General features: G+C 34.7%; 1 protein-coding gene across 2 annotated transcripts; it reads left to right on the plus strand.

Moving 5' to 3' along the window:
• Positions 1–1,726: 1,726 nt before the first annotated feature.
• On the plus strand, positions 1,727–24,610 carry LOC102682519 (BMP/retinoic acid-inducible neural-specific protein 3-like). 2 transcript variants are annotated; one of them, XM_006634862.3, is made up of 8 exons: positions 1,727–2,314; positions 2,798–3,072; positions 6,625–6,815; positions 8,543–8,727; positions 18,850–18,955; positions 20,827–21,063; positions 21,431–21,653; positions 23,095–24,610. In XM_006634862.3, the coding sequence occupies exons 1-8, from the start codon at positions 2,291–2,293 to the stop codon at positions 24,209–24,211; spliced, it is 2,358 nt and encodes a 785-aa protein (XP_006634925.3). In that variant the 5' UTR covers positions 1,727–2,290; the 3' UTR covers positions 24,212–24,610. The 2 variants fall into 2 exon arrangements, with proteins under 2 accessions (XP_006634925.3, XP_015210924.1); XM_015355438.2 differs by having other exon boundaries at positions 1,727–1,972.
• Positions 24,611–24,676: the final 66 nt, after the last annotated feature.

Here is a 24,676-nt window from a genome sequence, read left to right on the forward strand (position 1 = left end):
AGAACCAAGATGACAAAATTGTATTGGCCATCAAGTGATCCTATGAAGAAGGTGACTGTGGAGATTCTTGTCGTTTATAAATCTGTAGAGTACTAATTGAAGAACTACGTTTTCATACATTATTCAAATATAAGTGTATAATGTTTCTTTCTGTATACTAATAAAGTAAAAAAAAACTTCTATTAGCATGGTTATAAACATTGATATATTTTGTAACAATCAATTGTTTCAGATAAATATAACAAGGGAATGCTTTCAATGATTAAAATATTTTCCTTCACTAAGTTCTAAAGCAACTGTCAAGCTGCAGGCTGGTTAAATTATTATCACTATGCTTTCCCCAAAATACAAAAAATGAACAGCCTATCGCCTATGTGAACATTTACTTTTCAGAATTACTTTGAATCTCTGGGATAGTAAACGGTGATGACAAAATGTTGTTCCTTTCAGTGTTTCCAATTAACCAGCCATCCCCATTTCAGCATCAGCATAGGAAATAAGTTACAAAATTAGCACACAATTCCCATTCCACCCAACTGGCTTGCTCATAATAAATTGTTCAGTCCCATCAGCCATTTATTTCTTTGCAGATTAAAATCTTGTTTGGACACTTGCTTTGATTTTCTTCCAATGATTATATCATTTACTTCTGTTCCTTTCGCTGTCAGTCTGCAGCAATCAATGGATAATCAATAGTCTTGCCTTTCCTGTGGTCGAGTAAGATCCTCATAATTGTGTATTCAGACTGAACAGTTTGGTACTTCTTCTCACCTCCATTTCCCCCCAGACACCATTGTTTCCACATTTGTTTGAAGGAACACTGAGAAAACAGATGTTGGTCGCAATATGTAATACGACACAGAATAAGACTTTAGCAAATTGTGTTGCAGGAGAACAATGGCGTGTCGCCTAGCAAAACAGTAATATTAAAACATTACCTTGGTCCTGAGATGATGTCAATGGAAACTGTCCCTATATTACTTAAGGTTCTTTGCACTTATGCCCAGGGATGGTTGTGTTTTGTGCAGCAAAGCAAGCAAATCCCTGACTTGACAGTGTGCGTCAGTTTTAATCTGCCTCATTCCAAAAGCAACTGTTTTAACTCTGAAATGTGAAACATTTTTAAATTAATCGTAGACGTATGTCATTACAGTACAACTAATTGAATGGTATTTAATGTAATTTTGTCTTCCAAACCTTGTGCTGATTACAAAATAATACAGTATACAACGGGGATGGGGAAAGTGAACTAATTTCCCTAGATACTGAAGTTTCATCTTATTTTCTTTTAATGGAATTTACCAGGACGCTTTGTGCTCCATTCTGATGTCGTTTTCTAAAAAATACTCGTTTCTTTTTAGAAGTGCAGTGAAAGGTATTATTTATGTATCCCTGTTCTAATAAAACCCATATTTGAGGTACAATTTTATTAATAATAGTTCTGCAAAATACGTCAATATGCATTTTAAATGGGTGTTTAATATTCATTAAACAGATCGCTGCAATACTGTAGGTTTTTGTTTTTGTTGTTCTACAGTAGGTAGTTTTCAATCTTAGTTTTAAAATTAAGAGAAACCATCAACCCCGCTTGCCACCTGCTTATAAACAACCTGATATGACATAAAAGCCCTCCTTCTCTTTTTTTTTCTCAGCCAATAGGACTGAGAGCTCTGGAATAAATTGGAAGTTTGACAGTGCAAAAAAAGCAAGCCAGCAGCAGCAGAAGCACATGCCGCGGAGAGCACTGTCACAGGAGTAGGTTTTTTTTTTTTGCAGCTGCAGTAAAAGCTTTCAGACTACTGTGAAGGATCAAGACATTAATTGTTAGTTTCTGTTTAAGACAGCATGAAGTAGCATTTATTGGTCTTAATCTAAATCGAATGGAATTGAGCCTAATATTAATTCTTGTATCATCAAAAGTTCTACTATAAAGGAATTATATTCAGCTCTTCTGTGAGACAATGAACTGCAGGTGTGTTGCACCTACGTTTATGGATGTTGCATAGATGAATTTGTCAGCAGGGGAATACCTATGAAAATTTGGAAATACAAGCGGATTGAGCAGGCATTCCGAAGACATCTTTAAAATACTTTTGCAGCTTTTTTTTTTGTTTTAATGTTTTCTATGTTTTAAAACTAAACTGTTCTGATACATTACAAATAATCGTATGTGTGTGCTCCGTGAAGTCACTTTGAAGTGCGTTTTACAGCAATGCATGGTCTTAGTTATAGTAACGATGTTAGTGGTAAAACGCATTCTCATTGTTTTTACTAAACTTCCTTAAAGTATATGAAGAAACTGATTCCGAATGAGGTAAGAGCTGTATATGCACAGTAACATAAACTATACTGCAAAAAAGATTACACTGTCATTTGAGGTAAAATGGATAAGCCTTCTTGAGTGCATTTAAAATTGTATAGTAATAACGATAGCGCTTATATAACAACGCGCATTTGCGGATCATTTTTGTTTACTCACTTTTTTTTACTCATCTTTAGTACTGTAGTCTATTCTTTAAGAGTATGAATAAGCCGTAAAAACTCCTAAAAGTGCTTAACCGATGAAGCGCTGTTGGTAGAGAGAGTGAAAAATAACGTACTAATGACGATTTTTTTTTCTAATCGGGGAAAACCCCCCAAACTATTAATCTAAAATAAAAATATAAAAGGATAAATACTACAACACTATGGCATCTGAAGCCTGGATGCTACAATAGTCTTTTTTTTTGGAGTTCTACAAACATTAGACAACTGTTTTATTTTGAAGAGTAATAATGAGTTTTTTTTATCATCATAGGTAATAGGAGACGTTTTGAGAGAATGTGGAATCCCAGGGTGGAGCATGACCTGCTGGTATATTGTTTTTAAACTGGTATTTCTAATGCTTCTATGGGAGTGCATTACACTAAGCCTCCATTGCTGGGTTTTAGCTATTGCAGCAAGTTCCAGTAATGTTGCTGGATCCTTGGGGTGGCTCCTTTCTGATAAAGGGCCTTTTCATCATTCACAAGAATTCACTGAATTTCTGGAAAGGTACCAACAGGGATTTACGACCAAATACAAGATTTACAGGTGAGTTACCTAACCATCATGATTGTATCGTTTGTCACTCAACTTTCTCAGTTTTAAACAATAATTAACTTCACTTGATTTCAATTATTTTGTCTGGAAAAAAAGTGACTTTAAATTATTGTCCAATACAGCAAACCAGTATCATACATAAATGTAATAAAACAATAGGTGCAGGTTTGGTTGAAAAATTCCTTTATTGTAGCAGAAGAGTATTCTACATTATTGAAAAGAAATTGATGCTCAACTACAGGTACAGTTACAGTAAGATGTACTTTCACATTTACCTACACAAATCCTTAATTGCAGCAAGTCTGAGTTTATGAAAGCCATATAGGACTGCCAGTATATTGTCTATACAAGACTGAAGTTGTTTACAACCCTTTTACATCTGTGAATATGTACAGTTGCTCAGTTGGCCTTTTGTCTGGTGCAACAGAATAGAACCAGTCCTGCTGTACAGTACATGAGCGCCCTCTGGTGGAGAGAGATATTTGAAATTAAGAATGTATAAAAAATGAAGCGGCATCAAAATATTTTAGTCACATTACAGGCATGCTGAAATGAAACTGGTAACACTAAATATGGCTTTAATATTTTTTTTAATATCCAAAGTCAATTTTTCTACTTACAGGACAACATAAATGGAGCAGTAGGCTTGATGAATACAAAGGATTATTTTATATTTATTGGTATAAAATTCTCCTTCAGGTGAATGAAAGAGGATAGTAAAACAGGTCATCCTCTACTAATTAAAAGCTGAATACCCTTTTGCATTTATATGATGTCAACCAAACGTTGAATCTGGTGGGAGTCCTTTCTCAAGGTTAAATTCCATGCCTGTTGCACAAGGGTTGTCAAAGGTATTTGAGCTGAGGGGTCAAGAAGAATCCATGAAGTATGGTCATAATCCTGCAATATGCAAGATAAGTGCACAAAATTTGACGTGGCAGCTGATGGAGGTGTTATACCTATTGAGAAACAGCAGTTTTCAAGTGTTACAGTAATTCTTCTGGTGAGGTCATGGACATTGACACATTCTATTCAGTGCTGCTGCAATGTGGCCTTAAGTTTCATGGTATATGGTGTTTTATAACTTTTATTATTCATACAGTTTATACTGAGAAGCATAACAATACCAACCAGTGCTACTGGTTCCAGTACTCGTTTATTGCATTTTTAATGCCTGTCAGTCAATTTCTGGAACTCAGCAATGGTTTTCCTGATACCAGAATGCTAAAATACAGCATGCACATAAAAATCATTGAATCAAACCCCCTGTGACAGTTCCCTTAAGTTATGTGCCATGGTGTTGTATGTATGCTTTTAGTGAGCATCCACTGTCTTTTTTCATAAAATCATTGAGTGGAACACTTTCTAAATAAAAAAATGCTTTTAGACTTTTGAGGAAAAATGTACTGAGACTAAAAGTGCAATTCATGTACAGCGGAGGCAGATTTATAATGTCTTATTGTAAAAACATTAAGATGTAGATGACACATACAGTAATCAGAAGATGTACATAATTGTGTGACTTGGTTGAATGGAGCTGTGATTAATTACAAAAAGGGTTATAGCATAAGTGAGATATTTAATTCTATCATTCTTGAAATATAACACGTTTCAGTGGTTTTCGTTACTTCTTCCTAATGTGTTTGTTTCTGACTGATTCTGATTTTACTTTTTTTATGGTTACCGGTACTGTGTAATTGTACTACATTTAAACTTGATGAACTGTTTTTTTAGATAATAGTCAATTTTTGAACATTTTCAAGCCATTTTTGTTATTAAAAACAAAAATCAACAAATGATCAACAAATGCAACAGCATGGCACCATTGTTAGTGCGTCAACAATTATTCATTTTCCAAGTGTTTTTAAATAGAAGTGTTTGTTGCTTTTGATTAAGAGTAACTTAATCAGCAGACAATTTCCTTGTAAGCAGTTGATGACCTCTGTACCACTCATAAACAGCTTTATAATTATGTAAAAAATACATATAAGTGACACACAACATTATCTTCATGATACTAAAATTATATTGCTTTGTTTCAATATTTTGTTGTACCCCCTTCATTCACTACATTTATTGGTTAATGAATTAACCAAACATTTACTCTTTATTGGTTAATTTGCCTAGACCCTTGCATTTTTCAGTACCACTAGCAGCACTTTGTTCAGCTAGTCTTTTAGTCTTGCTTTTCTGAAGTAGCCACGTTTACAACTTTTTTTCTCCTCTTCCATTACATATCTGGGCTTTTTCTCCTCTAAAATAATTTTATACATAGTATGTGCACATCTACAGTACCAGGTCTCCTTTTGTCATCATAATTACTTTACTGGAGAGAGACCCCAGCTTCAGAGCTTCAATACTGTAGTTTATGAATATTATTTTTCTCTGTGGACTTCTTTGCCATGCTGTGGCATTTGTTTATTTGGAAAAAAGTGCTTTATAGCATTTAATGCTTATTATTGGGGTTTTGAGAAATCAGTGGGCAAAGGCCAGCAATTCTTTCAGTACATCACTCAAATTGAGCATTCTGTTTGTTCTATTCTAATATTCTAATTTGGTTAAGTATGTTTAAATGTGAGTGGATTTAAATAATTTCACTGAAACTATATCTTAATATCTTAGTTACATGAATAAAACTGCAATTACATTCTTTAAGATTTATAGTAAGGCTCATTGTATTTCACTTGTTGATGTCCATGTACTGTATTACCTTTTGACACCTGCATATATGAAGTTCACATAATTGCAATGCATACGGTATGTATACAATTTGCTTATAGTATGTATTCATGTTTCAAGAACTGTATAACAAATGCTACAACTATACCATATTTACAGTTTTGATTTATTATGTACTGATATGTAAATCAGTTATAATTACCTTTATCTTTACACACAAGTTGTATAATGGCTGTAATTGTCCATCATTATCAGTGGATATTTTGTAATTATCCAATAGGTGATGGGTTTGTTACTTCATTATTCTTGGATTGGAGCAGCATGATATTTTGATTGAAATGATAATCAGTTTCAACTAACTCAGTCTTAAGCAACAGAGGTCATTCTTCTGCCTCACTTAATTGTAAAAGTGTAAAAGTACAGTTTGTCACACATGTTTATTTATTTAATTTTAACAAGAAATGGGTTTAAGTTAGTTTTTGCAGTTTGGTGATTTCAGTCAACTGGTTTAAGAAAAAATACAGATCTTTTGGTAAAAACAGAAATTTTGAGGTATAATTACAATGAATACCTGGGATAGTGGTGGTTTGTTAATAGTATATGGAGGTGGTGAACTCTACATTTACTTGTTCACATTTTTGTAATGAAGTGCACATTAAGACATTTTTATCGATAGTATGTAAAAAAAATAGATTTATAATTTGTAATTATGTTAGTATGGAAGCTGTAATTTTGATTTTAAGTAAAAAACAGGAATGTTATATATTTACTCAAAATAAAAAAACATGCATTAAGCCTTCTTATATACAGTATATATATTTATCTGTTTCTAATTTCTAATATTTATCAATATCTCATTTCTAGAGAATTTGGTCGGTGGAAAGTCAACAGTCTGGCACTTGAAAGGAAAGACTACAATGGCCTTTCTTTGCCTCTGGATCCAGAGTTCATGCAGAATATCCGGCTACTGGGACGCAGACCAAGTCTCAAAAGGATCACTGAAAATATTATCAAGAAATATGGAACACATTTTTTGATGTCATCCACATTGGGAGGTAGAAAACTCTAAATTTGTTGTTCATAATGTGTGGCAAATACTTCAATTATATTGAGAGGCAACAAACATGTAGTTGAACAAGTGCCATTTTCTGATTTCATTGAAGGTTCATATGACATATGTCATTGCATATATTAATTTTAAAAAAAAGGGAAAACAATGATAGTAAACCATGGCATGGATTGGCTGTGGAATAACAAATAACTTAAATACTGAAACCTAGATATACACCCTGTAACCTGAAAAAATACCTGAAAGACATTCGGTAACACAGATGTCTCACAAATGCTAATTCTGCAAGGTTGTGATGGACTGTGATTGTGTATGCTACTGTCAAATCTCACTTAGTGTTAAGTTTAATTTCTACATGGTTTATGTAAATCCAATCCTTAAATCCAGTACTTAAAAATTGTGTTTGAATAATGCCTATGTAACCTTGGCCATGTGTGGTGAAAGTTTTTTTTTTTAGGAAACTTTACTGTACATGTCTCCAAAGTTGCATGAATAATGAAGGGAGCACTAGTCATAAAATGTTCTCCACATTGAATTAGGCTATAGAACAGCCCTGTACCTTGTACCTTGATTAAAACTGAACATTAATTACACCCCACACCATCATGCCTCCTCCACTAAATAAATACGTTTCAGCATTACAGCTCTGTGCAAAGGGGTTGAATTGGTATCATATTAATCCTCAGTTCAGAGAAAATGACATCTTGAGGCTACAATGACAGTAAGGCTTAAAGAACCAAGAACTACTGTATAGTCTTCTAGATGTCTTTGGACAAGCGTATTTTGTTGTCATATTTAGGATCTGCCGAATTTAAAATTCTGTTCTCACAGCATAGTCATTGTATACATAAGACGGAGGAACAGGCAGTCAGGTTACTTTAATCTGCCACTTATTTAGGCAATTTTCTTTTTCCATATTTCAAGGTCCTGACCTACAGGAGGGTTAGGTCTGATTAGAGGTACTGGTCACTACAAGACAGCACGTGCTTAGAAAATCACATGACTCACTGTTTTGCTGAAAGCCAAAACTACCTAGGTTGCTTAACAAGTCTGTCTAGTTATGCTTAGGGAATCCTGGTTTCAGTCAGCTAAATGTCCCAGCCTCACACTTTTCTCAAGAACTGAGTCTTAGAGTTCTACCTGCATTCCATACACAAACTGTTCTGTCACTAATTGGCCTGTTTCAAATCCTGATGACAGCATTTCCTCTTGATTTGGCCAATTGAAACCATATTACCTTGTTATGCTGACACATGGGGTGTTAGGGCAAGGTAATCGCTAATGCTATCAGTCATTGCAATGCAGTCTGACAGATTAATGGCTGATTAGTGCACACAGAAATACAACCAACTACTGCCACATTCATGAACACTCCAGGTGTCTAGTCCTTCTAATATTTGGTAATTGTGGTGTCTGGAAGACAATGCAGTGCTTTCGTAGGGCTGGGTTGTGCACAGTGAATGTGCATTTTAACAACCTTTGCACATAGTGTCTGAACTATGGCATTTCAAATGGAAAAACACTCCTCTAACCTGGAATTTTAATTCAGTATGGAGGCAAAAGCCATTGAAAACCCATTGAACATTTTTTTTCTTTAAAACATGTTCTTGCATTTTATTGCCTCTTGGTATAATTACAATACCAATATTAAAAGTAATGCTATATACAGCATATGGTACATTTCAGGAACTAATTGATCATTTGATTTTGCAGGTGAAGAATCTTTGACTATATTTGTGGATAAGAGAAAACTGAGTAAGAAATTGGATGTAGGGGACTCCAACAGTACTGCAGTGACTCTTGAGACACTTCACCAGCTTGCAGCCTCTTATTTTATTGACAGGGAAAGTACACTTCACAAGCTTCACCACATTCAGATTGCCTCAACTGCCATTAAGGTAAAATCAATCTAAAAATCTAAATGGATGGATGGATAGATTATCCAATGCTTTTTATGTATTACATAACAAAAACCTTTTATTTTACATTTAATTTTCTTTTTTAGACCATAGATAAGTACTGGAAACTGTACTTGCTATTGAGATTTCTGTGTCTTCACTTGAACAAATGACAATAATTCCATACTACGTACTAGTACACACCCACAGGTTTCATTTGTAAATGTGATTCCTCATCTTCAGTCATAGCACTGGATATGTTTTGCACTTCATCTAAGATGAATGGGGAAAACATCCTCTACAGAGCAATTATTTTTGAGACAGTAAATGTGACTGATGGAAAATATGCATGTCATCAACAACATTTAAGTTCTAGAAGAGATCAAAATGGAATCCCGGGTTGCTCATGAGTAATGTAAACCAGGGTAGTATTTAAAGAACACTGTTTTTTTTTGCAGTCATGTGAGAATTGGTTTTTTAAAGCATTATTTTGAGAACATACATTTACATACAGAAATATACATTTCTTCTGCAGAGAAAAATGATTATGGGATTGTGCCACTACAAATATGGATCTGGCTGATAAATTATCTGTTCCATCTCGATAATTTCTTAGCTAGCTAACCTCATTTGTCAGCCATTTCTAATATGAGTTAGGTGTCAAACACTAATGAATGGATGAGTTATGCAGAGAATTTTGTGCACTGCCAATAGTAAATCATTTCTTAACATAACAGTGTGCATGGACCCCAGTCTAGAAATGCGAACAGGGGTGGCAGACATAAACTAGAGCTTTTAAAGGTGATTTACTTCTGTAATGTAAGTTACCCATTGATTTATATTGAGACTTATTCCACCTTTGAGTCCAAATTTAAATCACTGACTTCTTGTTTAGTGCAGTTGACCAAGATGTTTCAGGTGAATGAATTACACAGTATAGTTGGGTTATATCATCTTAAATATTGTGAACAAAAGTTTTAAAAATGAGGAATTGTGAAAGCCTCTTTAGTTAATATTGCAGGCTGTGAAAGTATTAAACCAATAGATGGTGCCAACTTGATAATAAGCCACTAATAAAAATGATAAAGTTAATACTTTCATTTATTCAGTAATTCATAAATTTACATGGTGCCTTCTCAAATACCCTTATTCTTTCAAAATGTGCCATGGGCTCTCTAATGACCCAATAGGACTTCAGTTTTAATGTCTCACTTCCTATAGTGTACAGTGTCCCCAGTCACCATTCTGGTTCAGAGAGAAAAGTTCTGTTTACTGGTATACCAACACTTCCTGCTGTAGCAACCTAGTCTCCCATCCCAGGACTGATGTGATGTGACCTAGCCTTGCACAGCTTCCACGTTCTGATGAGATCATGGTGGTATTGCAGCCAGGTTAGAAATTGATAACGTCCAATCTTCCAAATTAGAGTGACTTTGATCAATTGTTTAGATATTACAAATAAATGCACATACAGTACCTCTATACACATCTATTTAATTTCCCTTTCTAAAGAAAATACAATTTGTAGATTTTGGTGGAATTCTACTTACTAAATCACTTTAAAATGCAGTTTTAATAACTAGTCTTATATCAGGGTTCACTATCTGTGAAACTTTGAAGTACAATGTAAAATTTGATTGCCCAGTTCTTCTGAAAGGGAAGAATGACAGAAAGTATAGGAGCAGAGTATAATAAGTGGGTTTACAGAATGTAATGATTGTTTATTTATAGTAATTTTTAGTATAGTAATTACTATATAGTTTAGTATAGTAATAAGAAGGAAAAATAGTTTGAGAGAAATTGTAAGGAAAAGTTGGGATTTCACCTACAACAAAATGTAAAGTAAAAGAGAATGGATTCACAAAACTGGTTCCTGTGAAAACAAAAGAAGCTGAGGAAAAAAGCTGAATGAGAATAAGGTTTTCACGGTTTTAAGAGCACAGATGATACCAAGATAGGAGGATTTGCAAACATTATAAAAGCTGCAAAGGACTCTACAATGCACTAGTATGACCCCATTTAGAATGTTACAAAAAAGATAAGGCAGCACCTGAATCAGTCACTTTTGTGGCGTCAGTGGAATGGCTTACTCTGAAAGGTGAAAATATTTTTTTAGTCTTGAACAGGAGACTATGAGGGTAACTTATTGCGGTATTCAAAATCCTCAAATAAACTGTCAAAACCAGCCCCATGGAATCTTCAGAATTGACCCTGAAACATAAACCAGAGGACAGAAATGGAAGCTATAGAGAAGTGCACTTACAAATTGGAACAGGAGACACGTCTTTACACTAGGTTTGGAGCAAGTTACCCAGACATGCTGCAAAAGCCTTGTTGTCCTGGGATCAATTAGCTTGTAGCCAAACAAGGTAAATAGATAGGCATTTCTTATATTCTGTAAATAACATTCTAGAGGGTAAATAATAAGGGTATTAAATTAATAAGGAACAAGTAATAGGTTTATTCCATGCTGAAAAAAAGAAGAAAGAGAACACAACGTTTCGGCCGTGGAGCCTTCTTTAGGTGTGTCACCTGAAGTGTGACACCTTCAGGTGTGTCAGGTGTCACACCTGAAGAAGGCTTCACGGCCGAAACGTTGTGTTCTCTTTCTTCTTTTTTTCAGCATGGAATAAACCTATTACTTGTTCCTTTGCAGCCTACGCATACTGACGCAGCTACCCACCTTAAATTAATAAGTATTTTATATTGGGAATAAATTACAATGAAATCCTATAATCAAAATCTCTTAACTATAACATGTATGAAACTACAGTATTTTTGTAGTATTACTGTATATGAAAACAAAATAGACTTCTTTGAGCCTGAATAAGAGCCTGCCATGATGGATATTCTAGAAAACATTGCAAATGTCCATAATAAGAACAGTTAGTGAGACAAAACCTAAGAAACAGATACAGTACATAGAACATACTACAAATCACAGTGCTTTGGGGAGGTTTTATTGGTGTATGAAGTATAATTGGTGTAGGAAAAGTAAAATACATTGGAACCAATGCCAGTAACTCTCTCTTCACTGCATCAGTGCTTGTCTATGTACAGTAGGAAAATCATGCTGATTACATCATTTTCAGATGCACTGAAAATGAAAAGTCCTGGCAGAAATCCCACTAAGTGAAAGGTTCTCTGTTGAGAACATCACACTTACACTTTAAACTTATCTTTTAGTTTAGATTGTTTTTTTATATATATACACTGTAAATGATTGTTTCACTAAAGTATGTCACATGTATCATGGAAAATGATTATCAAACTTGCAGTGTAAGCAGTTATAAACAGGTATATAGATTTCTTTGCACCGTGGAATATCCTTCAAAACATTTTGTAATTAGTAGCAGGTACTGTATGTACTGTAAAAATGGCAAAAACAAGCTTGTTCTGTTCCATACAAGTTCTGCTAAAACTTATAGAATGAGACTCAATTGCATGACTGCATAAGTTGAAAAAAATGAATGAGTCAATCAAAATTACAAATAGCATAAAATATAGTATGGTTTAGACTACAATTAGGACTGACAGAACAAAAAGAGACGGTAGTAAACTGCTAAGGTTGTGTGCCAGAGTGCCTAGAGTGTGTACATCTGTTTGCATTAAAATGCCAGCAAAACCATCTTGTTTTGAAAGGTTAATAAAGATTGATTCACTTTGTAAGTTATTCTTTCATATTTTGCATGAAAATAGGTTTTCTATACTGTACTGTATGTAGTTATAATTGTGACTCCAGGAGTAGGCCAGACATCCTAAATATCTACCAGATACTGTAATACAGTGTTGAAAGTGTTACTGTATATGTTACTATCAGTTTGTTACTTACACAAAAGGGTTTTTAGAGGACCTTGGAATGGTAAACTGTCCTTTTTGTGCCATAACCCTTTAAAAAAAAGATGTATGTGTGGTGAGGTAGGATTTAGAAAAATAACTATTAATACATGTCTTATAGACAGTGGCAAACTAAATGATAAAGCTACAACGCAGGGCATATAGCCACTGGTTCTGACAATGTCTGTTTGGCTCATCTGTCAAGCAATTCAAGAACAAGCTGTAAGGAATAAAATTGCGACCATTTTTTCCCCTTATTTCTGTAGGAAAGCAGACAAATTAAGTTTAGAGACAAAGGCTGGAAATCAAAATATTTGTTTCAAAGGCTTTTACGATGCTGAACAGTTTTGAAGATTTGTTAAATTTGTTTTTAAATCCCTAGATGTAATATGTGGATCTCTGACCAAAGAATAAAATAATGATAAACATCAAATGTTAATTTGAATGTTTAGAAACCCTCTTCCACATCAGGTTTTTAAATATGCAATATTGTTGGATAACCTTAATGCAGTGAAATATAACACAAGTTTGAGGTGGAGTGATGACAGAATGACAGAACAATCTAAATGTGGAATAAAATGTTAGTTTTGAGTTTCAATAATGACATTTCAAGAAATTAGCATAGGTGGCTTATATAAGACAGAGCATACAACAGAATTCCTGTTTTATGACATGAGAAGAATTACATTAATTTAATATTGCTGGAATTTCTAGAGGGTTATACTGAATAATGTCTTATGACATCTCTTGGGAGCAGCAAACTCAAAGATCTCTCAAGTGGTAAAGCTGTTTTTTTTTCCCCCTGCATTAGAAAATAGACATTTTTAAACACTTATGGTGATTTTGGGCTGATGGTTACAACAGTTTGACTCTTCATGCTGGGTCTCAGCCATAAGATACAATACATTGGAGATGTTTATGTTTGGTGCAGGGGTCCATTTGTTTACACTGATGTCAACACAAAAAGACCAAACAAAGCAGAAAGCAAAAAGCCTAGCTCTTTTGCTTAAACACTTTTAGTCCCTTACTATTCACTAATCTAATCAAAACACCTATACGGTATATTCTGGTATTGATTTTTTATTTATTTTTCTTTCTCGCCCATTTTAACTCTTTTTCCATACAATATACTGTATACACTGTCACGATTATAGTCCCTCCTCCTTAAGGGTGCTCCAGCCCTTTCACTTCAGACTTAATTCTGTGCACTTGATCCCTGTTCCCAGCCCATCTTAAAAGCCAGGCGTTGACGTTCATCCTGGCTCTGCATCTAGTTTCCGCACCGTGCGAGTCAGGGACCTGGAAGCGCCTGGTCCCATTAAGGTTTTAACCTCTGTTCCTGTTCCTTGTCTGCCGGTTCCAACCCGGTTCATGTTTTTAATTCCTTGTTTGGATGGATCACCTGGCTATGGACTTTCTTGCGTTTTTGGATTCCCTCTATGGATTACTTTTGGATTTTTTGCCTCGGCCACACCTTCCCCGTGCACCAGCGCACTTTGGACACGCCCCCCTGTTTTCATCCCCGTATTCCTGCATGACTTTTTCCTAGTGTTTCCCCACTTCTTCGGATTGTGTCCTCCGCATAGGGTCTGGAAAGAACTGTTCGTTACATACAGCTTCTGATGCCAAACACTGAATTCCTCTGATCTTTTCACTGAGATCTTTTAGCTTTATACTGTACACTTCTGCTGACCTGTATCTCTTGTTGCACTGTCAGCTGGAGAATGGGAATTGTGGGAGTCATCTACAGTAGCTAACCTGCCTCTACCAGCTCCTCAAAGTATCACACACTGTTATACAAAAAATAATTGTTTGCTACTGAAATAAAGGTTTGTGACTACCCAAATGCTGTGGGAATGTTGTAAGGAAATATCTCAAGAACATGTGAAATTTTAATACATAGAAAATAGCTTTGTCAAAGCAATTTACTTTTTGAAATGAAAGCATAAATTTGGAGGAATACTAAAAAAACTGTCAACTTGAATATCTTGTCTTTATTAAATTTAGTTTGACATGTTAAAATTGGAAAGAATGAGAAAAGCTTGAGAGCTGTCACCAAATGTATTCCAAATCTAATGATTGTGGAAATGCAAAGGACTCGCTCATAAATTTCCAACATGTCAAGACCCGAAAGAATGTTAGTCCATTTTACAAAATAAATTGGTTACCTAACAGATACAGAATATCTTTGCAGTGGCATCAATGCTCACTGCAGTTAAAGAACTACAGGTCAACTGTACCACATATACTGTAATGCATTTATACTTTAATAGCAAGAAAATACTGTCAATACTGTTAGTTATGACACATGGCATTTAAATTCTAGTCCATGTCTTCAACAACAAATTGCCCTCATAGATTAAGTTATGAACATCTGGGCTTTTGAACTAATGGGTTTAAAACAAAATGTCAATGTGATAGCTATACTTAATAGGAACAAGTAAAAGGTTTATTCGATGCTGAAAAGAGAAGAAAAATACAACGTTTTTGCTGTGGAGCATTCTTTGGGTGTGAACCTACTTTAGCTATACTTAATATTTTTTCTTTTTATATTTGCAAGTATTGAAGCCATCATAAAGCACATGGAACACTAAAAATGCCATCTTAGGTTGTATGTATTTACTGCTCTGTCACTAAATACGTCCCTTTTGCAGTAAGGTAGTGAATTTAAAAGTATCAGACTATATTATATAGTTTCATAGTAACTGCAATGTCTTTTGAAAGAGATCTTGTAACTTGCTCTTCCTCTTTGACTGCTTAGTGTTCCCATCCACTGGACATCATGTGGTGTACATTCACTGCTTAGTTACTGTGTGCATCTCATTCAATTAAAATGCATTCTACATTGATTGTAAAGTATGTACTGTACATCAAAACGTTAAGCTTTTTAAAGGAAAATTATCATTAAAAATACATAACATCATAGTTTGTTCATTAATATATTAATTTAAACACAAAATATCTAAGTGGGACATTTATAATGCCAACCACTAAAACAGGGCAAGTTAAAAAGACTGGAAACGTCAGTGTTTTGGGGTTTTGTTTAGATAAAAAGAGAAACTTATGCTTTTATCCCACTGGAGACTTGTTGCAGATGGTCTCATTTTTATGCAGAAGAAAAATTCATCTCTATATTTGCATTTGGTCAATTTTCCCTTTAAGTTGGACATCTGTCTCTGTTAGAAATTAATCTGCCGATCCCTAAAGATGGATCTTAGAATTTAATTAATTGTGCGGAAGCATCAATAAACTGAATGTAAATGTGTGCAGTGTGTGTGTCAGGATCCTGATTTGCTTCCATCTTCCTTTCTAATTTGAAAGCTATTGCACCGTTAAAATTTTTATAAACCAGCAATAAGCAGTGCTTTAGATAATTAAATGTAGCTGTTTATGTAATTTTCAAAATAAACATGTCTTGATTAGCTGTCATTTCTTTCCTATCCTATCACTCCACTTGCTATTAAAATAATTTAGACAACAAAGATGTATGTTTTTCTCTTGCTTTGACCTTACAGTCGGTTTAAAAAAATTACGTTTTCTGCACACAATGGAGGGCTGACTTTTTAAAGAAAAAAGTACAAGACATCATTAATCTGCAATGGCAATACAGTTACTTTTATAGGCCCAGTGGGGAAATATAGAAGGAAAGCACTGTAGCCCTGAGAATAATCTGTAAGTGACAACAAGAGATATATCTGCCCTGAGGCTGGCAGTTTGTCTTCCAATGTGCCAGAGTAACCTTGATTTACAGTAGTTTTAAATCAGGCCTTTGTCAGGGATGATTGACCTGTGATTGTGGAGACACTAATGCAATGCTAAAAGGAGAACAAAGCTCCTGTCCCTGTGTGTTTTGTCATTTTGCTTAGACCATAGACGTTTATGAAGCCTCATCTTCATCTGTTGATAACAACTATAATATTTCTAATGACTTCAGCCACAGAGATTTCCTGGTTTATGGATATTTCACCACAATCCATTTTGGAGTAGTCCACTGGTGTTCATCAATGCAAATCCCTGTGCCAAAGTAATTACTAATGTGGAGGATCACTGCTTTGACTTTGTGTCTGAATTGCACTCATAGGTGGTGGAGTATCAGGAAACATTAAGTAAATACTGTATCTCATATCTAATGATCTAATAGTTGTTAAAACAGATTTTTAACTGATGCAAAGTAACACATTTTATGTAAATTGTGGTTATTCTACATACAGTATGTAATCTTACGTAGTTTTACACATCAATTATTCTAATAAAATAGGGCTTGCTGGTCCTGTTCCTGGAGATGCACAATACAGCAGATTTCATGCCCCATTAAAGTGTCACCCATATGTGTCCTCAATTTATAAACATCTAGAATATTTTAATTGTGACTACTGAAGCAGATGATTTGTTCAATTAAGTACAAATAATGTGAAATGAGAACACTAATAATTTGTCATTTGCAGTCACCACTATTTGCCATTTCTTATTTAATTGAAACAAATCATGTATTAAGTTAATCAAAAATTCACATGAGTTCAAAGGTTTTGCAAAATGATTATTAAAGTGTCTTATAAACTTTCCTAGACTGGCTCTCCAGGACAAGGGCTGGCCATCACTATTCTTCTGTTTAGATTTTAGAAATATTCAGAAACTTTAGAATAGAACTTAAAAGTTTTCATTTTAATTTTATGAAGGTTTATATTGGATTTGTTTTTTTTGAGAGTTGAGAGTATTTAAGTAGGACAGGGGAAAAACTGAATGCTGAAACTTTATTGCTGTTTGAGAAATGGGTAAGAGGATGTAATTATTTTGATACTTTCATTTTTGAGATTCTTTCTTAAAGAATTCAGTTTGTTTTATAGCAAATTTTTATTGTTTGCATCTAAATAATTTTTTGTGGCATTATCTGTATTTAGTGTACAATGATTGTTTTCTTACTATTTAGCAAGAAATATTTATTTTACAACTCTTTGTATATATCTGTAGGTAATTTAAGCATCTAGTTATAGACCTAAACCTAGGGCTATATAAAAATGTTGTTCATTTAATTGTAGTTTTAGAGGTTTTTAAGTATCTTCTTTTTTGAGTGATTTAGGTCCCTTTTCACATCTATTTGCATTTATAGCACAATTACTAGCGTAGTCAGTACTGTGCACTATAACAAAGGACCACTAGTTACTATTATCAGACCCCAAAAATCCTATTTTGCCGTTGGCCTTCACCTTTCTTATAAATTGGCATTTGTTACAAACCCATCAGTTATTGCTGGAAGGTCAATACTGTCTAGAGTTCTGGTTTCATCATAATGTGCCTTGTTTATTTCTTGTAAACACCAAGTTCTAAATTTACAGTGGTAACGTTTTAGTAAATTGACGTTTTTCAGTAGTTTCGGCAAGTTCTAATAATGGAGCGAGCTGAAGAATATAAAGGGATAGCATAGTTAATACTCACCTGGCTAAGGAAATGACAACCCTGCCTGATTTATGAGGAATGAATCGGGGAGGATGCTGCAAGGGTACTTTGGGGTGGAGGGAGGGGTGCTTAAAAAATGTGTAGAGTTGTGTGCAGCAGGCAGATATTTATATACTGTATAGGAGAACTGAAGTGCAAGACAGGAATTCGACCTTCTCCCAGATGTCTATTAACTAACACCATTTTGTAGTTTGCGTTTTTTTAGGACACACACTGGCATTACAAATTTATTAATTGTTCATTAAATATGCTTTACTTTAGTTCTTCCCTTCACCCATTGGTCATTTGCTTTAATACTGACAAATTAAATCAGGAATGTTTATCACAATTACACAACCACTTTTTTGCATCGGCTCTGGCATAGGTGCTATTGTATCCTGGCTTTTTTGGGATAGCTTAATAGTATTTCCAAAGTCCATATAAATATAAGTCCATTGTTGACATAGTTGATACTTTTTTATTTTATTTTTAATTTCTTTGAGTATTATCTCATATGTGATAGCCAGTTACAAAGATCACTCAGTAACTTTCCTATTACTGTTTAACTTCAAACTTGATCTTGTTCTTTTTTGGAACAATGACAGAACAAAGATGTAGCATATTGAATTCTTCTATTGTTACAACAAGGCTTTACCTACCAAGGATAGAAAGCGAACAGCATACTTTTATATGTCAATAATGCCATATTCTTTAGTTTCAAGAAAGACAAAGGAAATTGTTCATTTTTTTTCGATGTGATTTCCACTATGTGGTTGTGCATATTAAATTACTTCAGAGCTTTTGGGAAACAGTGCTTTTTTAACATTCTTGACTATGTTTTCTTTTCTTTAGGTGACTGAAACGAGGACAGGCCCTCTTGGATGCAGTAACTATGACAACCTGGATTCTGTCAGTTCTGTTCTGGTTCAGAGTCCTGAAAACAAAATTCATTTACAAGGTATAAAATTAGCCTAGGTTGCACTTTTTGCTGGCATGAATAGAACTCAGTCTAATGCTGTAAAGCAAAGGAAGAGTTGGATAAAGAAGTATAATAAAGGGTTTAACACTGACAATTACAAATTTGTTCACCCTCTGTCGACCATTTCCTTAAAGCTCGATTGCATTGCTCACTCTCCAGCAGTTCTAATTTGCTTTTAATACAGCCAGATTATCAGGGCAAGTATAATATTGGCTAAGGTTTTAAATCAAAATGAACTTTACGTAATGGTAGGTTGGCTTTCTTATCTTGAAAAGTACTAGAAAATAAATGAAAAATAAAACTCTGCTTATCCAGAAAAATATCTTAAATAGATTATATATACTGATGGAAAAAGAAATGCAACACCTCCTGCTCCACACTCTGGCCCTCCCGTCTGCGTGGAACAGGCTGAAGAATGACTCATCCATGAAGAGGACCTGATACCAATGCTGATGAGTCCATCGCAGCCTCTGTCTGGCCCAAGCCAGTCATGTGTGAGGTCTAGGAGGTGTGAGCTGAGGGCCTCTGACAGGTCGCCTTGCTCTAAGGCCCACAGCACGGAGCCTCACTGTCACTAATGCATTGTGTCTGCCAGCTGTTTCAGCAGCAGTTCGGGTGGCCAATCTGTAATGATCTCTCAGATGGACCAGTCTGATGTGTCAGTTCTGCTCTGGTGTGGTCACTCATGGGCAACTGGATCTTGGATGGTCATTTGTCCTGCTGGTCTGCTGAAACCTTCTCTGCAGTCAGGACACAGTGGAGCGGCTTATTCAATAGTGTCTGGCAATACTGGCACATGACATGCCTGCCTGCAACATGCCAATGGCCCTCTCCCTTGCTTCTGGTGATATTCGAGGCATTATGGATTACACAGAAATCTACCTGGACCTCATTGTGTAAAAGTGCACCTAACGAGCTTTCGTGTGATTGGCAATTTGCAGTGCTTCACTACACAAGCTGTATTGCTGTCAGTCAGAGGACTTTATACAAATTGACACCATTTTTTAATGAAAATACATAAGCTATAACTATAGTATTCTCAATGCTGCATTTTTTTCCATCAATATATATATGTAGGATACTGTGCCCTGTGATACTGTACATGGACATCCCATCCAGGGTGTACCATGCCTTACTTATCCATGACCCTGAAGTGGATGATCCTGAAGTGGATCAAGCAGTTAGAAAATGGATGGATGTATATATTTTAACTGCTTGGATATTGTACAATGTGAAAAGGTTTTTTGTGACATAAAATATGAACTGTGTACAAAGACTAACTCAAATATTTGTATGTGCAATGAAAATTCAGAGGCATCGGCTATAGCATGGTTTAAATAATTATTCTCAACACTCAACACTCAACAAATTATTTTCTTTGAAAACTAAATGTTTTCAAAGCAAATAATTTTGCACGATTACATTTTTGATTGTTAGTCTATATTATTGATGTCACAGAGTGTATGTTAGGGAATCTATTTGGAGTATCACAGAAAATAGTGTTAGGGTTTAAATGTAAATACCATAGGTAGGGAAATCTACTTGAAGTAGAAATTAAGTAGACTCACTTATCCATTCATTTTGTTAACTTGTTCCCAAAATTTTGCATAAAGTTGCATCCATAGTGATGGCATAATGTGCTGTGAAACATTTTTTTGGACAAATCAGTAAAAAATAGTGGAATAGCAAGTGAAATTATTTAAGTATTCTCCATGTAAATTGTGTTCTTTCCCCTGTCTTTTTATGAAAATAATTGTTTTTAAAATGAATTAAGTATTATTTATTTATATTTTGTGTGAAGAAGACAATTATTTTAAGAAGACGTGATTTTGTTTGTCTTATTTTGTAAGGACTACAAGTCGTGTTACCGGACTACCTGAGAAATCGCTTTGTTCAAGCTGCTCTCAGTTACATTGGTTGTAATGCAGAGGGCGAATTTGTCTGTAAAAACAATGACTGCTGGTGCCATTGTAGTACCAGGTTTCCAGAATGTAACTGTCCAGACATGGACATCAGAGCAATGGAACAGAACTTGTTGCACATTCAAGAAGCATGGAGAGCAGCCAGTAATGAATTTGAAGAATCAGGTATGAATAAAGACAGTTTTTAAAACTTTTAGAATTTTAAAAGCCAGAATATTTTACATTAAAGGGAACAAGTGTATAGCAAATTAGGATACATAGATTCATTTTCTTGTTTTTGTATTTTATCACATTTTTGTTATTTTTATGTCATTATCTGTGGTCTTTTGTTATCAACAGCAATCTTAAGTCATGAATTGCGAATTATGTTTGTCCATATTATAAATTGACCCAATAGCTTTACACCACAATCAAAACTGTACTAAACAAAAACAACACAGGAATTTGTGCTGAAGAGACAGTAGTTTTGCAGCATCTTCCTCCCTGTGTATATATTGTAACAAGACTGCAACAGTCAACACTTTTTTTTCAGATGATTTCAAAATCTTTGTGAGAAGACTACCAACATTTTATGCTTTGAACACTTCTGCTATTCATCACTTCTGGAAGATAGATTCCAGCATTCAACATCGCTATAAACAGCTGGAGTCAAGTACAACTCTGCTCCTCAACAGGGCACAAAGAATTGTTAATAGGCTTTTTAGCCTAAGTAAGAGGTGTCGTTCGCAGCCTAAAGTAGTTGTACCAAGAGAAAGGTAAGGATTATTCTATTTTAGTACTATGGTTCTATAAAATGATATGTGTAGCCCTATAATACTGAGCTCATTAACACTTCTTGTGAATATTAAAAAAGGAAAATATCTTCTCTAAAAGAATTCTAAACCAAACAAATTTGACAAAACAATCAGGAATAAAAGTGTCTGTCCTACGCTTATTGTCATGTAAAAGAAGAGACATATGTTTTATTTATGCTATCTAAATATAGATGATTATCTGTATTTCCATTTATTTTATGCTACATTCTAAAGAGTAAAAATATTATACGTACTGTATGTCATGTAGTAATAGTTTTGAAATTACTCCCATGACATTCTGTGTACTGGTTTATTATCCTGTTCATATGTTTTGCCGAATACATTATGGATATATTGAAATCTCCAGAATCCAATAAAAGCCTACAATATATACTGTAGCCTGAATGAAGATCCTCAATAAAAAAAACATGCAAAAGGTATAGTAGGGGAAGCTAAGTGAATTATCAAGGTTTCATTGCAGCTGTACAAGCCATATATCATGCACTTTCAATATTCATTTTTATTACATTCTACTTAGTTATTTCACTATCTTAGATTCGTATAACATATACAAAATAGTTTATATCCTGAAAATGGGGATATCTAAATTCTTCATTTTTTTCTCACTTAAAAATGCTGACAGGCAGCAAGCATTTCATCTATTACCACCCACTTGCTTAGCTCTTGTCTCTCAAGGAACAAATTTCAATGAATATTTACATATTCTTCTGGCATAGCTCATGCTGGAAAAAGAGTTCTATGTTTGTATGAGGAAGTAGGAATGTCTCCATATTTGTGTGACGGATCTTGTGGTTCTGAATATTTGTTCAAATGTTTTACAACACAAAAATCTGATTATCACAGCACAAAAAAGAGTTTAGCCAAATGAGCTAGTTTATGTTTCTCCATTATAATAAAAGTAAGAATTATTCTATAAAAAATACAAGTACATACGGTACAATCTCCACAGAGTCTGTGGAAACCTAGTGCCAGCAGAAGAATCTACAGATTTCTCTGGCATCACTGAAGGCCTGCTCCTTACTGAGGGGGCACTGTTCATGAACAAGTTCAGGTAGTTTGAGATAATTATATTGTATCAACAATATATTCAGCAAAGAAGATAGAAATCTTCATCATCCACTCTGATGCATATGGTATTATACAACTGAACGTTAATAGTAATCATGTAAACAAAGTCCATGCAAACATGGTTTCGATGTTTCTATAAGTTAAACTACTAATATTTTCTAACTCTTTGCACAATACCTTACACAAGAGAAATCTCAAAGGGATTCATGATAAAAGTTCATATTATTTCCAGTCTAATCATGTCAAAGACCTCATCAGTGTCGAAACCCAAACTTTCTCTGTTTTTAATTCCTTTTTTTTTTGTTTTGATTAGGTCTCTTAACTATTGGCTGAATCATATTCAGTCCATTTTGTACTGCAGTGAAAACAATCAAATTGGGACATTCTCTGAAGAAACCAAAAGCTGCTCGTGTACCTATGATCATCCTACTTGTCAAGGAATTATCCCATGTACAGTTGGGGATGGCCCTCATTGTGCTTCTTGTTCATATGAAAACCGCACCCGATGTGGAAGTTGTAACTCTGGCTATATGCTTAGTCAAGGTTTGTGTAGGCATGAGGTACCTGATTCCACTGACCACTACATTGGTTTTGAAACAGACTTACAAGATCTGGAGTTGAAATACCTGCTTCAGAAACGTGACAGCCGGATTGCAGTCCATGCAATCTTCATCAGCAATGACATGAGACTGAACAACTGGTTTGACCCAACGTGGCGAAAAAGGATGCTTCTGACATTGAAGAGCAACAAATACAAATCTAATCATGTCCATATGCTCCTGGGATTGTCTGTTCAGATCTGCCTGACCAAAAACAGTACATTAGAACCAATGCTGTCTGTTTATATCAACCCATTTGGAGGTAGCCATTCAGAAAGTTGGTTTATGCCCATTAATCAAAACAACTACCCAGACTGGGAAAGGACTAAGTTAGATATACCTCTTGACTGTTACAACTGGACATTGACTTTGGGAAACAAATGGAAAACCTTTTTTGAAACTGTTCATATCTATTTGAGGAGCCGCATCAAGTCTGCACCACTCCATGGAAATGATACCACCTATTATGAGCCTCTGGAGTTTATGGACCCATCACAAAACCTGGGCTATATGAAAATAAACAGTTTACAGGTATTTGGCTACAGTATGCACTTTGACCCCGAAGCAATTCAGGATCTGATTCTACAGCTGGACTATCCATATACTCAGGGTTCTCAAGATTCTGCACTTCTGCAGCTTGTGGAAATCAGAGACCGTGTTAATAGGCTCTCACCACCTGGTCAACAGCAACTGGACTTGTTTTCCTGCTTGCTTCGTCATCGGCTTAAGTTATCCACAAGCGAAGTGGTCAGGATTCTAGCTGCTTTGCAGGCCTTCAGTGCCAAGCAACCTATCCCTGTGGAATACGAAACTACCAAATTATGTAGTTAGTAAAAACATACAGTATGGATAACCGCTAGGAAACATTTTGAAATGCTATTTGCATTATTTCACATAGCCGGAGGGTTCTTTAATTTTTTAAGTTATTGTTTCTGGAGTTTTACTTTAAACATTCAACATCTAGAATTATTAAGTTATTGTCATCGGTGATTAATATTTTTTTACAAATATTTGTAAGTATAATGTTTGAAAAATGTCATTGTACAACACTGTACAGAAGGTTTATGAGAATCACTTTGTGAGTAGTTTTTTCTGTCTAATTTCCTTCTCTATACAGTCTGTGCAAAAAATCTGAAGAGTATATGTATTTTAACTTTATTAATATACTAAAGTCTTTTTATGTGCAGTCTATAAATATTTTAAAAAATCACAATTTTGAAATTTCTCATGGTGTTTTTATTTTATAACTATTTTAAATTATAGGAAATGATGATGGTATAGGATTGTTTTCAAATT

Source organism: Lepisosteus oculatus, chromosome 9 (genome assembly GCF_040954835.1).
Source record: "Lepisosteus oculatus isolate fLepOcu1 chromosome 9, fLepOcu1.hap2, whole genome shotgun sequence".
NCBI lineage: Eukaryota > Metazoa > Chordata > Actinopteri > Semionotiformes > Lepisosteidae > Lepisosteus > Lepisosteus oculatus.